The 12,240-nt window shown below is 43.1% G+C and overlaps 1 protein-coding gene across 1 annotated transcript in view; it reads right to left on the bottom strand.

Moving 5' to 3' along the window:
* The window catches only part of Aida (axin interactor, dorsalization associated), a 34,195-nt gene extending 22,465 nt beyond the window's left edge, over nucleotides 1-11,730 (bottom strand). Inside the window, exons 1-2 of the mRNA XM_051148064.1 lie at nucleotides 11,263-11,730; nucleotides 4,809-4,878 (exon numbers count right to left, since the gene is read on the bottom strand). Coding sequence (XP_051004021.1) covers nucleotides 4,809-4,878; nucleotides 11,263-11,372 — 180 coding nt within the window. The 5' untranslated portion in view covers nucleotides 11,373-11,730. The remainder of the gene's footprint in view (nucleotides 1-4,808; nucleotides 4,879-11,262) is intronic.
* Between the last annotated feature and the right edge of the window lie 510 nt (nucleotides 11,731-12,240).

The following is a 12,240-nucleotide window of genomic DNA, read 5'->3' as shown; positions in this document are numbered from 1 at the left end:
TTGGCAGCTTTCCACTGGCTGTTACACTTAGTTGTCATAATAATAAAACTATTGAGAAATGAAATGAAACCTAAGTAAACTAACCACGAAAAGATGCAAATAAGAATTGTAAGTTTTCCAGGTGGTGCAACCTTTAATCCCAGCACTTAGGAGGCAGAGGCAGGAGGGTCTCTGTGCGCGCAGACCATTCTGGCCTACATAGTGAGTTCCAGGACAGCCAGGGATGCATAGAAAGACTGTGCCTTAAACAAAGCAAAATACATGAGCCGAGCAAAGACGTCAACAATGGACATGCCAAAATGGACAAGTGAAAGCCAACAAGGCCCCAACCCTACACAAAGATCTAAGGCAGCAAGACCAAATGGCCAGCCCTGAAAACATACATGTAAGGAATATTATAGAAAGTGAGCATATTGTATTTAGGAATATATATGTGTATATAAATATACACATATGCATGCAGTAACAATGAAAAAGCGATCATGAATTCAAGAGGGTGCAAGGAGAAGTATATGGGAGGGCTTGAAGGGAAGAAAGGGAAGAAGGAAATGTTATTGTATCATAATCTCAAAATAAAAGAAATATTTTTTTAAAAAACATAAGCTTACTTTAAACCAGAAATCAGTGACAATGTCAGGAACAGTACATATGGAATTTTTACACTATCTTTTACCACGTAGTTTTAGGACAATTACCGTTTCTGTTTCTAGGATTTTTTGACGTGTGAAAAGGTCTCATTAGAACTTCCACAATTTAAGACTATTCAGACTATCAAAAATATGCTGTTTCCTTTGGCTAAATTAGGTTTTCTAAAAACTTCTATTAATGTGTAGGGTTGAGGTTCCGACTGTGTCTCATTACATTTGTAGCATCTGCATACATTACAAGGACTAATGCTCTCATTTTCACTGCTAACATCAACTTCCTATGCAGTCTTACCGATTTTAAGGGTGTACGAAATAATGATTTTCATTATTACTTTTCCATCAATGCTTTGTGTTTTATGTTTAAAGTTAATATTGTGAAAAATGCAGATTATTATCTTGAAACATAGGATCTCTCTTAAAGTAACCCTCTGAGTAAATACCAGTAGTCTTAGAGCCAGCAAAGCTCCTACTCATAAAATACCCCCATGCGTTTACTATGAGCTAGAGACCAGCTTCTGCTGCTTGTGAGGCTCGCACTATCATACCCACATTAGGGAGGCTGAGGCAGGAGGACTGTCCGAAGCTTAAGGCCAACCAGGGCTACAGAGTCAACGGCAGGCCTCAGAAACACGTACACACCAACCAAATAAAAAGAGGAGGTGGAGGGGGCCGGATGGAGAGAAAAAAGAACTATAGAAATACTGTTTTTTTTAAAAATTTATTTATTTTATTTTATTTTATTAATTTATTCTTATTACATCTCAATGGTTATCCCATCCCGTGTATCCTCCCATTTTCCTCCTACTCCCCTCCCCTATGACTGTGACTGAGGGGGACTTCCTCCCCCTGTATATGCTCAGAGGGTATCAAGTCTCTTCTTGGTAGCCTGCTATCCTTCCTCTGAGTGCCACCAGGTCTCCCCCTCCAGGGGACATGGTCAAATATGAGGCACCAGAGTACGTGTGAAAGTCGGACTCCACTCTCCACTCAACTGTGGAGAATGTCCTGTCCATTGGCTAGATCTGGGTAGGGGTTTGAAGTTTACAGCCTGTATTGTCCTTGGCTGGAGCCATAGTTTGAGCGGGACCCCTGGGCCCAAATCTGCCTATCATAATGTTCTTCTTGTAGGTTTCTAGGACCCTCTGGATCCTTCTACTTTGCTATTCTCCCATGTTTCTCTCATCTAGAGTCCCAATAGGATGTCCTTCCCCTCTGTCCCAGTTTCCTGGTAAGTGAAGATTTTCATGGGACATGCCCCTTGGGTTAGTATGCAGATATAAGTGAGTAAATACCATTTGACTCTTTCTAGAAATACTGCTTTTTAAAAATTCTTTTACCAGGCAGTGGTGGCACATGCCTTTAATCCCAGAGGAACCCTGTCTTGATTTAAACTAGAAAACATAAATTAATTTTGCCAAGAATAAAGTAAAAAACATCCACGATTTTTCTTTTTTCATGAAGAAAATGTAATTGGGCTTTCCCCTCTGGCTTATGGGCCATGCACAGCACTTAACTGACTCTCAGATCTAACAGGAATCCCCATATTATGTTCTTATGAACACTAGACCCCAACAGGAGGAAACTTTCCAAACCCAAATAAAAATGTAAAAAGACTATGCATTCACACTCGAAAATATTCAATATCACGTTAGCATGCTGAAGCCCCGAAGTCACACATATTCTGGTCAAAATATTTATTAATTTTTCAGAACCAATATTCCCCAGACCATATCTGGAAGCTCATTATTTTTAAGACATTTATTATTAATAACTCAAGGGCCTCTGATAACTGCTTCCCTAGGTGACAATCAATTAAGGCCCACTATGGATGGCTGTGTGTGTGCAACTTGAATTTTTAAGAAAATTAAGTGTTTAAAAGTATGCATTACATTCATAATGTAGCACATGATGATAAGGGGTCTAAGACCAGGCAGCGGCAGGCCAAGCTCTGTCTGTTCAGGTGCAGCCACGATGCCTCACTGGCAAGTACTCTAGGTAACACCTGCTTCAGAAATCCATCAGCTAGGAAACAGTGACACCCCATAGGAAAAGTTACAAGAGATGTAGGACAGGGTACTTTTCAAGGTCCTGTAGGACACTAATCCCTCATCTCATAAGGACATCTGGGCCTAGAACCAGAGCGCTGAGCTCCGTATGCTACCCTAGGTCAGCCTGCCTCCTGGTCCTTCGGACTGCAAGATCTGGACGTGTATATAAGCAGGAAGTAGAAGAGGACAGCCAGGTGCCTGGCTGTGGGGAAAGCTGCAAATTTAAGGATGAACAGCATTATCAGCTGTGTGGAGGCCTTAGTCTCGGGTTAAAGAAAATTGTGAAAATGTTACAGTCCTTTCCCTTTACCACAATCATGGCAGGCCCATTTTAAAATTTATTTTATTTTTTATAATCTTAGTACCTTTTTAGCAAATCAAACACTTTATATTTGAGGTCACAGAGACCTGAGAGGCTGTGGTCATATGGTGCGGGAGGAGGTCCCCTTTGTCAGAGGTCTAGGGAAGGGGAATAGGGTGAAAGAGGGAGGGAGGGTGGGAATAGGAAGATCCGAGAGGGTATAACAATCAGGATAAATTATAATAAATTAAATATAATAAATTAAAATAAATTAAAAATTTATAAATAAAGAAATAATCCATATCCATAACAGATATCAGATCCCATACCAAAAAAAAATTTGATGCCACAGGACATGTTCTTTAGCAACAGATATTGGAAGACAAAATATAAGTAACTTAAAATGAATAAATCACTGAGCAAAATATGAGGTTACTAAAATGTTTTAATTCCCTAGGTTTTCATTTTCCTTCCATGTTAATAACTTTATTAACTGTTAATTCATGCACCTAGGTACTAAAATTCTGTTTCTCAGAATTTGACATCCTAAGTTTCAATCCTGTAATGCTAGCTGGTTACTCAAGGCAGACTTCACAAACCCTAGAGAAAGGGCAGAGTATAGCTCTTGCCCTCTTTCTCAAGGAAATCCCTCATGTCTGCTGTGGTACTTTACAGGAAAAATTTTAGTCTCCTGTGGACATCAGCAATTATCAAGGAAGAAAAGAGAAATTTGTAGCAACATGAAAATTTAAAATACTAAAACCAAACCAAACCAAACCTCGAAAACATTAGCTAAGGAATTCTTACATGCTTTAAGATGTGCACATGCTATCTTTGGCAAGAACATTACTAATCTTAGTGGTCTGTTCTGTCCCAAACACCTATAACGAAGAATTAATGAACAGAAGCCCATAGAATAAAGTAAATTTGCTTAGGCTTAACAAATTATGCCCCTGCCCCGATCACTTACTTCCCTTGTGGGGGAAAAAAAATATGAATTAATGAAGTCACCAGACCAGAGTTTCACCCAGCTCTGTCTTTGGAGATTTGAGGTGGGGCAGACACTGACACTTTCCTTACTTCTTACAAGATTAAAAATTAGCTTAGCACTTCTAGACACCCTGAGTAAGGAAAAGCAGTTATTTCCTCTTTTCCCCACCTTCAGGGATGAGTGTTCCCATGTTTTGTTTTGTTTTTATCATCTCTAATGAGGACTCAAGTTGACACACACAAAATCTAATTCAAGGAGAAAGGACACCACTGAAACTTTTCGCAACATTGTCTGTTTACTGATAGATTTGCAGGCCAAGTGCTTTTTTTCCTCAGTCAGGATTTCTGTGTGTAGCCCTTGCTGTACTAAAGCTCACTCTGTACACCAGGCTGCCCTCAACTTAGAGATCCACCTGTCTCTCTGCCTTGAGTACTGCTTAATCCACCACCACTGTGCGCCATCACCACTAACGAGAAATTCTTAATTTTATTTTGAGTCTTACACATTTTGCTGTTATTTTGTTTTGGTTTGGGGTGCTCACTAGTTTATTTCGAGAGAAAGAATGAAGTCTGAGGTATTCATAACCTATTTCCCCAGGTGACCGAAGGCTGGGTTTTTCCACCCCTATCTAAGGGAGCGTGGCTGAATAAATAAATGGCAGGTCATCTGCAAACGACCACTTAACTTAGACAAACGTAATCAGTTTCTCTTTTAAGTATAAGACACAGGGGGGGGGGGAGGGAGAGAGAATGAATAAAAAATTTTGCTTAATGAACCTCATCATTTGGGATCAGATGCACCTACAGATTGCTTTATGGTACCTTTTGCTCTTCTGTGAACTCGGAATTATTGTGTTGAGCTTGGGCCTCCTTCTGTAAGTGTCTTGCTAATCTGTAAGAAAAAACATTTTCAGAATTGAAAGCAAGCAAGCTATCTCAAGAGCAGCAAGACGATACAGCTCAACCTTTTCAGAACAGCGAAGCACACTGCTTTGCTGCAGTAATGCCTTACCCTTAGACACAGGCTCTAAATATGCTATAATACTTTTCATACCATTTCAGTGGGCTAAGACAGTCAAGCAGAATGCTAGGGCTGAGGAGGGTCTCAAAGAACACTGAGTCCATCTCTCCTTAGCAGGAACGATTTCTTCTGCAACTAGCCAGAAGGTAGGCATCCAGATCCAGCTGACACTCAACTGAGCACCAAATAGCTGTGCAGACTAGAGATGCTTTTCAATCTACTATTAATTTGTTGCTGAGTCCAATTCCAAATTACATCCATGACAAATCTTATCAAAATCTACTTCTGGAGGTATTTGGTCTTTTGGGGGAAAACAACACTGCAACATTCATTAATAGAAATCAGACTATGGGAGCTGGAAAGATAGTTTGGTGGCTAAGAGCACTGTCTGTTTTTCCAAAGGACTCGGGTTCAATTCTCAGCACCCACATGGCAGCTCCCCACTGTCTGTAATTCCAGTTCCAAGGGCTCTTACTCCCTTACACCAATGCACATGAAATAAATTGAAAAAGAAAGAAATCACTCATTACCCATTATCATCATAAAGACAGCAGTTATGAGCCAGTGAGAGCGCTCAGTGTCTGCCTTCAAGTGTGATAACCCAAAGCCGGGAGGTGGTGGCACACGCCTTTAAACCCAGCACTTGGGAGGCAGAGGCAGGGGGATCGCTGTGAGTTTGAGGTCAGCCTGATTTACAAAGCAAGTCCAGGACCATCAAGGCTACACAGAGAAACCCTATCTCAAAAAACAAAAACAAAAAAACCAAGTATGATGATAACTCAAATCGACCCCCAGCGCCCACAAGGTAGGAGGAGAGAACCAGCTTCCCCAAGTTGTCCTCTGACCTCCACACACATGGTGTACATATGCATGCAAAAGCAAGTAGGCCTTCTGAGTGTTTTCACGGTTGGGTCAATGTGATTACTCCAAGTAAGGAGTAAGGATCCAACATTAAGGATCAAATCCACTTCGTAAGGGGAAAATAGAGAGGACCCAGGTTGGGGAAAAGAATTCAAATAAGGATTTTTCTTGAGAGATGTAAAAATGGCCAATAAGAACATAAACAGATCCATATAAATGATAAGCTACCCCTTCACAATTAAAGATGCACTGATATAACTTAAAAACTAAAAGGAGAAAATGGCAGATGTTCTTGAGTGTGGAAAAAAGCAGGACCCTCAGACACTACTGATAAAAAACAGAAAATGGTACCAATCATATGAAAAGCTTGGTAGTCTGTCAAGTAGTTAACTACAGACTTACTATATGACCCAGCAATTTTAAACTACTTGGTATATACGCAAAAGAACTTAAAATATATGTTCATATGAAATTCTTGATCATACACATGCCTTATTCATAAATGAAAAGTGGAAACAACTAAAATGTTCAATGGCTAATGAGTGAATAAATAAAATGTGGTATACTATTCAATGAACTATTTGTCTCTGGGACTGGAAAAATAGCTCAGCAGTGAAGAGCACAGGCTACTCCTGCAGAAGGCCAGGTTCAATTCCCAGAACTTACATGGCGATTTGTCATAACTCTAGTCCCAGGAGAGCTGAAGCCCTCTTCTTGACCTCTGTGGACACCAGGCACACATGTGGTACACATACACACATACAAAACACCTACACACATAATTTTTTAAAGAACTATTATTCAGTTAAAAGAAAGACCGAAATGAAGATAACATGCTAAAATATAAACTTTAAAAACATTATGCTAAATGAAAGAAACCACATTAAAAAAATATGATTCCATTCACATGAAAAGTCCATAATAACAAACCCATTGAGATAAAAAACAATTAGTAGTTGCTTCAGTACATTTATTTATTTTCTCCCAAAGCTAGAAACATACTTTCCCTAAACATGTTATTCATAGACTTTCTGGACTCCAGAAAAGACAAGGTATAACAAAAAACTAATATGACTATTTTTCTTGTTAAGGGAACACTTAGAAGTTTATGCCTGCAAGATAACACAAATTTTAGGAACAGGCAAAAGATCTGAACGGTACACAAAGACTTATAGAGGAAAAATAAACATGGAAAAGTACTCCACAGTAATGGTCATCAGGGAAACGTAAATGAGAAGCACAGCGAAGCACGGGCTGTAACTAGACAAGCCGGTAACAACGCAGCTGTATGGGAAAGACACTCTGCACCACTGCAGAGATATGAAATGACATCTCTTACTTTGGACAATAACTCAGCAGGTCCCTTTAAAAAGTCACACAACATGATCTGGCAACTCCATTTATTGGTATTTTCACAAAAGGAATGAAAATGCATGTTCGAATAGGAATTACACAGGCTGGAGAGATGGCTCGGTGCTTAAGAGAGCATGCTGCTCTTGCAGAGGACCTAAGCTTTGTTCATAATACTCATGTCAGGCAGCTCACAGTCACCTGTAACTTCAACTCCAGGAGATCCAAACTTCTGGCCTCCCAATTTCAGGTACCTGAATCACTCCATAATTACAAATCAAATTTCATTAAAAAATAACTGCATTTAGGGCAGCACTGCTGATAATAATCAATACTTGAATGTCCACTAGTGAGTGGGCACACAAAACATGGCACACGTATGCAACATAACATACTTGTTCACTAACAAAAGAAGAGACATGTTAAATTAATCTTAAAGATTATGCTACATAAGCCATTATAAAACTGGACTGGGTGATTATTACATGAAATGTCCAGCAAGGATAAAACTAGGAGGACAGAACACAGGTGACTAGTTAGTTGTCTGGGGCTCAAGGATGCAGTGTGAATGCAAAGGAGCACAAGGGACATTTTGGAGGGGATGGAAATGTTCTAAATGCAGTGTGTGACAGCTGCACAAGCTGGGAAATTTAACTTCTAAAAAAATAAAGTATACATGTAAAATGTGTCAGTTTTGTGGTGTAGAAGTTATATCTCAATAGTTTGTTGCTGTTGGTGGTGGTGGTGGTGGTGTTTTTGTGTTTTGAGGTATGGTCTCACTATGTAGCTCTCCCTGGCTGACTTGGAACTGGCTGTGTAGAAAATGCTAGCCTCTAACTTGCTTGCCTCTGCCTCCCAAGTCCTGGGTTAAAAACAAACAAGCAAGCAAACAACAATAAAAACTCTTTAAAAGACCAGGGTATGTGTGTGTGCGCGCGCCCGTGTGTGTGTGTGTGTGTGTGTGTGTGTGTGTGTGCGCGCGCGCCCGTGTGTGTGTGTGTGTGCGCGCACGTAATATATATATATCCAAAGTACATGTGAATGGAATCCCAAGAAAAAGTAAGAGCTGATTCTGTGCTGAAGGAAAATCTACATGCTCTGGATAATCATATGAACAAATGAAAGAGTTAGTTGTTAGGAATGGTAAGGAACTAGCCCCATATTCCTCTCTAGGGGTTGGAGAGGTGGTTGCACAGTTAAGAGCCCTTGCTGCCCAATCCTGACAACCAGGGTTTGGACCCCAGCAGTCACACAACCTGCCAAGCATCCTAGCACACCTGCACACCCCGCACTGAAGAAGCAGAGACAGGAGAATCATTGATAGCTTCCAGCCTCACAGAGACTATTCAGGGAGAGCCTTTGCCTCAGAAGCACAGTGGGGTGATGGAGGGTGTCCACTGTGCACACAAGCAAACATGACTCACACAAAGGCAAATAAATCTATCTTATCCTACTACACTGGTGCCTACATATAAAATAGGACCACTCTCAGAAAGTGTCTTAAATAGACTTTAAACACATAAGTGATTGGCAGGAATCTTATCTCTATAGACAGATATTAATGTGTTTCAACCATCTGTAGGAAAGAACCAGGTTTTCTCTCTACCAGTTCCGGGCTGATACTCTGCAAATAGAAGAAAACTACTATGGACAGGTGAGATGTCTCAGTAGCTAAAGCTGCCGACCTGAATCAACCCTGGGACAGAGATGGTGGAAGGTAAGAACTCACTCCTGCTCGCTTTCTTTGATTTCCACATATAGGCACCAGGCACACACATGACATGCAAAAAGACATCCAGGCAAACCACTCATATATATAAGATAACCTTGAAAACAAAATATAGTATTCTTATTGAGTACACAAACTATCCCTCCAGCATTTCCACCATAAGCCAGCCTCCACATGTTGTATGACTGTGAGGACAGTATGACCACCCAATTAAAAAGCCCAGTTATCCTAGACCTCTCCCTTCATTCTTGATATGTGGCCAGTGACTAATTGTTTGCATCATTACCATGGTCCCCAACTGGTCTCCTTGGCTTCAAAGGGCAACCTGTTTCCATTTCTGGTAAATGAAAAAGATGTAAATTCTTGGCTTCATTTATGTGTAGCCGGAATGCTACTAATCTTAGCCCAATCACTACGTTTCTACTGAAATCTGACAGGGTAACTTTATTATAGCTGGAAGAGTATTGTGCAGCTCTCCAGTAAAGTGGTCAGTGTGTGGAGAATCAACAAAGGATTTGCATGTGCCTGTTACTCTCATTCCCACTAAGCAGGCTGCATATTCACTTTTCCTTTGTAATTTCAATTAGACATGGTATTCTTCACTTTCCATTGGGAGATCTGCTGCCTAGCACCAACAGCTGCTGGGTCCCCTGCATCACAGTGAGAGGCGGCTTTCCATTTCAGGGTATGCCACTTTCTTTACTATTATAGCAGGTGACACGCGCGCACACACACAGATGCTCATCCACTAACTCATCGAGGTAGAGAGGGCACGTTCTCCAACAATGGAGGGAATCTTGAAATTTGTACAGTTTATTTACAGAATTGCTCTATCAATGTTTTATAAAACAAAAACACTTTATTATTAACTCATATATCAGTAGAAAGGTATTGGAGCTACCAAAAAAAAAAAAAAATCACACCCCCCCCTCTAGACTTCAAAAGCATTATGCTGTAATCCCAGTTTTCTAATTTTGTAAAAAGAAAAAGAATTCTATTACTAGTGGGCAGCTACAAAAACAAAAGAAATACACGAGGATCCAAAATACATGTTAGTAGCTGCCCAGCATAGCGAAAATACCCAGAGCACTGAGCTTCTGACTCTACAGAGCATCTGTCAGTTAAGCTGGACAGAGAACATCTATATATCCAAATTATCTCACAGAGTGGACAAAAACAAGTAGCTATTGTAGGGATTGGATAGGAGTTTTGATTTTTTTTTTCCAAGTACCAATCCTGTATTCTTTCTAGAAATCGAGATAAGAATGGTTTCACAGTTTGATAAACCCCAAACAATAACTTATTTTAAAACTGAGAATTAATGGTAACAATTTGCAAATAAAAACATCTTTTAGGAAATTTCTTTTAGTAATAGGTTCAAGAAACTGCTCAAAATGTTTATACATACATAGTTTTTGTTGTTGTTGTTGTTGTTGTTTTTTAAAGCATCCCTAAAGTGAGAGGTACCAGAAAGAGAAAATGAGACTTAGGTGGATGAAGGAAACCGGTCCTCACATGTACCCTGAGGCTATACATTGTACACAGGAAAAGGGGGAGGCACCCACGGAGGGAGTGGCGGCTCCTGTACCGTAGTCTATTAATTCACATTTTGCTCCCCTCTATTCACATCCTGAGAGGACTCCACCCAAAGCAGCCAAGCGAGAAGGTGGGTGGGACTCACAGCCTAGCAAATAACAGTCCCAGAAATCGAAAACGAAATCGAGCTGGAATTGTGAAAACACGGCTCCACCAGAAAGAGGGGCGGAGGAGCTCGGGGAGCGAGTAAGACCCTTCCTTGGCAAAAGATGTCTCTCCAGCCCTTCCCGGGGCGGAGGTGGGGGGCAACCTCCACTCCTACACGTGGAGAGTGGAAGACACACACGCAGAACAAGGCCACTCATACCCGGAACGTGGGCGGTGCACTCACAAGTATTCCCTAGGGATTTTCAAAAGACAGATTTTTCCCCCCTAGGGGGGTGGCAATCTGCGACAGGCGACAGGAAGGAAAAGACTGCCTGTAGAGCCTAGCACCCCGTGAAAAGCTTGGTGGAAACTAAGGAGAGAGCCAGTTATAGGGCCCCAGCTACCTGTTGAATGGGCCCGGCCCTGTCCACAAGAAGGAAGATGCGAGAGCTTCCCCGGAGGGCGAACGGGTGGTCTCCGAGCAGCCAGATCAGGGCCCAAGGGACCAAAGCCCTGGTGTTTCGGGGGCCCCACCCCAAGAAGCTTGCCCTGCGGGACACGGTGATGCTAAACCCCGGCAGAAACAAGGGGAGGCGACCCGCCAGGCCCACTCCCGCGGTTAAGTCACTCACATCTGATACTCGTCTATCGCCTCCACCAGCTGGCCCCAAGAGTCGAAGTCGGCGCCTCTCCTAAGACTGGCGCCCCAGCGCTGCAGCAGACTCCGGGTCACCTCCGACATGGCCGGTCCCCGCCCCGACCCCCTCCCGCCCCTACCCCAGCCAAGGCCAGGCTCTAGGGGGCCATCCTCCCCGGGCTTGGCCCTGACATTAACAGGGCCAGGAGGAACCGCTAAGGCCACCACCGCCACCCGCCGAGGAGCCGCCCAAACCCATTTGCCGCCACAGCCAAACTTAGCGGCTCCAAGGCGGCCGCCCCGCCGAGGCCACGCCCCCAAGCCACGCCCCAGTTAGGTTGAGGCCGCCCCAATCCGCCCGGGCCGCCATAGTTACAGTGGCATCCGGACTTGGCTTGGGGACCCTACGCCACATCCCTCCCCTCTCTAGGGCCCAGACAGACGCTCGAGAGGTAAGAGCGGACGAAGTTTAGGAAGGGTAGGCAGACGAAGCGAGCCGACGGAGCCGCGACAGCGCGGCGGAACCCGCCCCTCAGAGACACGCTCGGCCGCATCCGCCGCTGTCGCGGTCTCCAGTCACGTGACGTCTGCGCTCGGCTGGCCCAGCTTCCGGCCGCTCTAGCCCAGTTGTCTCGGTGCTTACCGGCGCCTTCCTTGTCTCGCTGGCGGACTCGGTCCCACTTTCCATTTCCTCCAGCAGGAAGAGTGGTGTTGCGGGCTCTGAGGTCCCCGGTAAGCTTGTCAGGAAGCGTGCGAACCTGTGGTCCCCCTCCCCTCTGGTCCCTGAACTCCAATGACAGGGTCACTTCCATCATCCTTTAAAGTCAATGGAAGAATCGATAGTATTAACAGCTAGATCGGCCGACTCTCGTCGCCCGGCATCCCCATCGGCTGTTAGAAGGCCTAATAGATGCGGCACAGTGCCTTGGCAATCATCTGGTTGCCCTTCCGAGGTTGACAGGATCGGTGTGCC

The sequence above is a fragment of the Acomys russatus genome, chromosome 6, assembly GCF_903995435.1.
Source record: "Acomys russatus chromosome 6, mAcoRus1.1, whole genome shotgun sequence".
NCBI lineage: Eukaryota > Metazoa > Chordata > Mammalia > Rodentia > Muridae > Acomys > Acomys russatus.
This window is presented reverse-complemented; position numbering and strand designations above follow the sequence as displayed.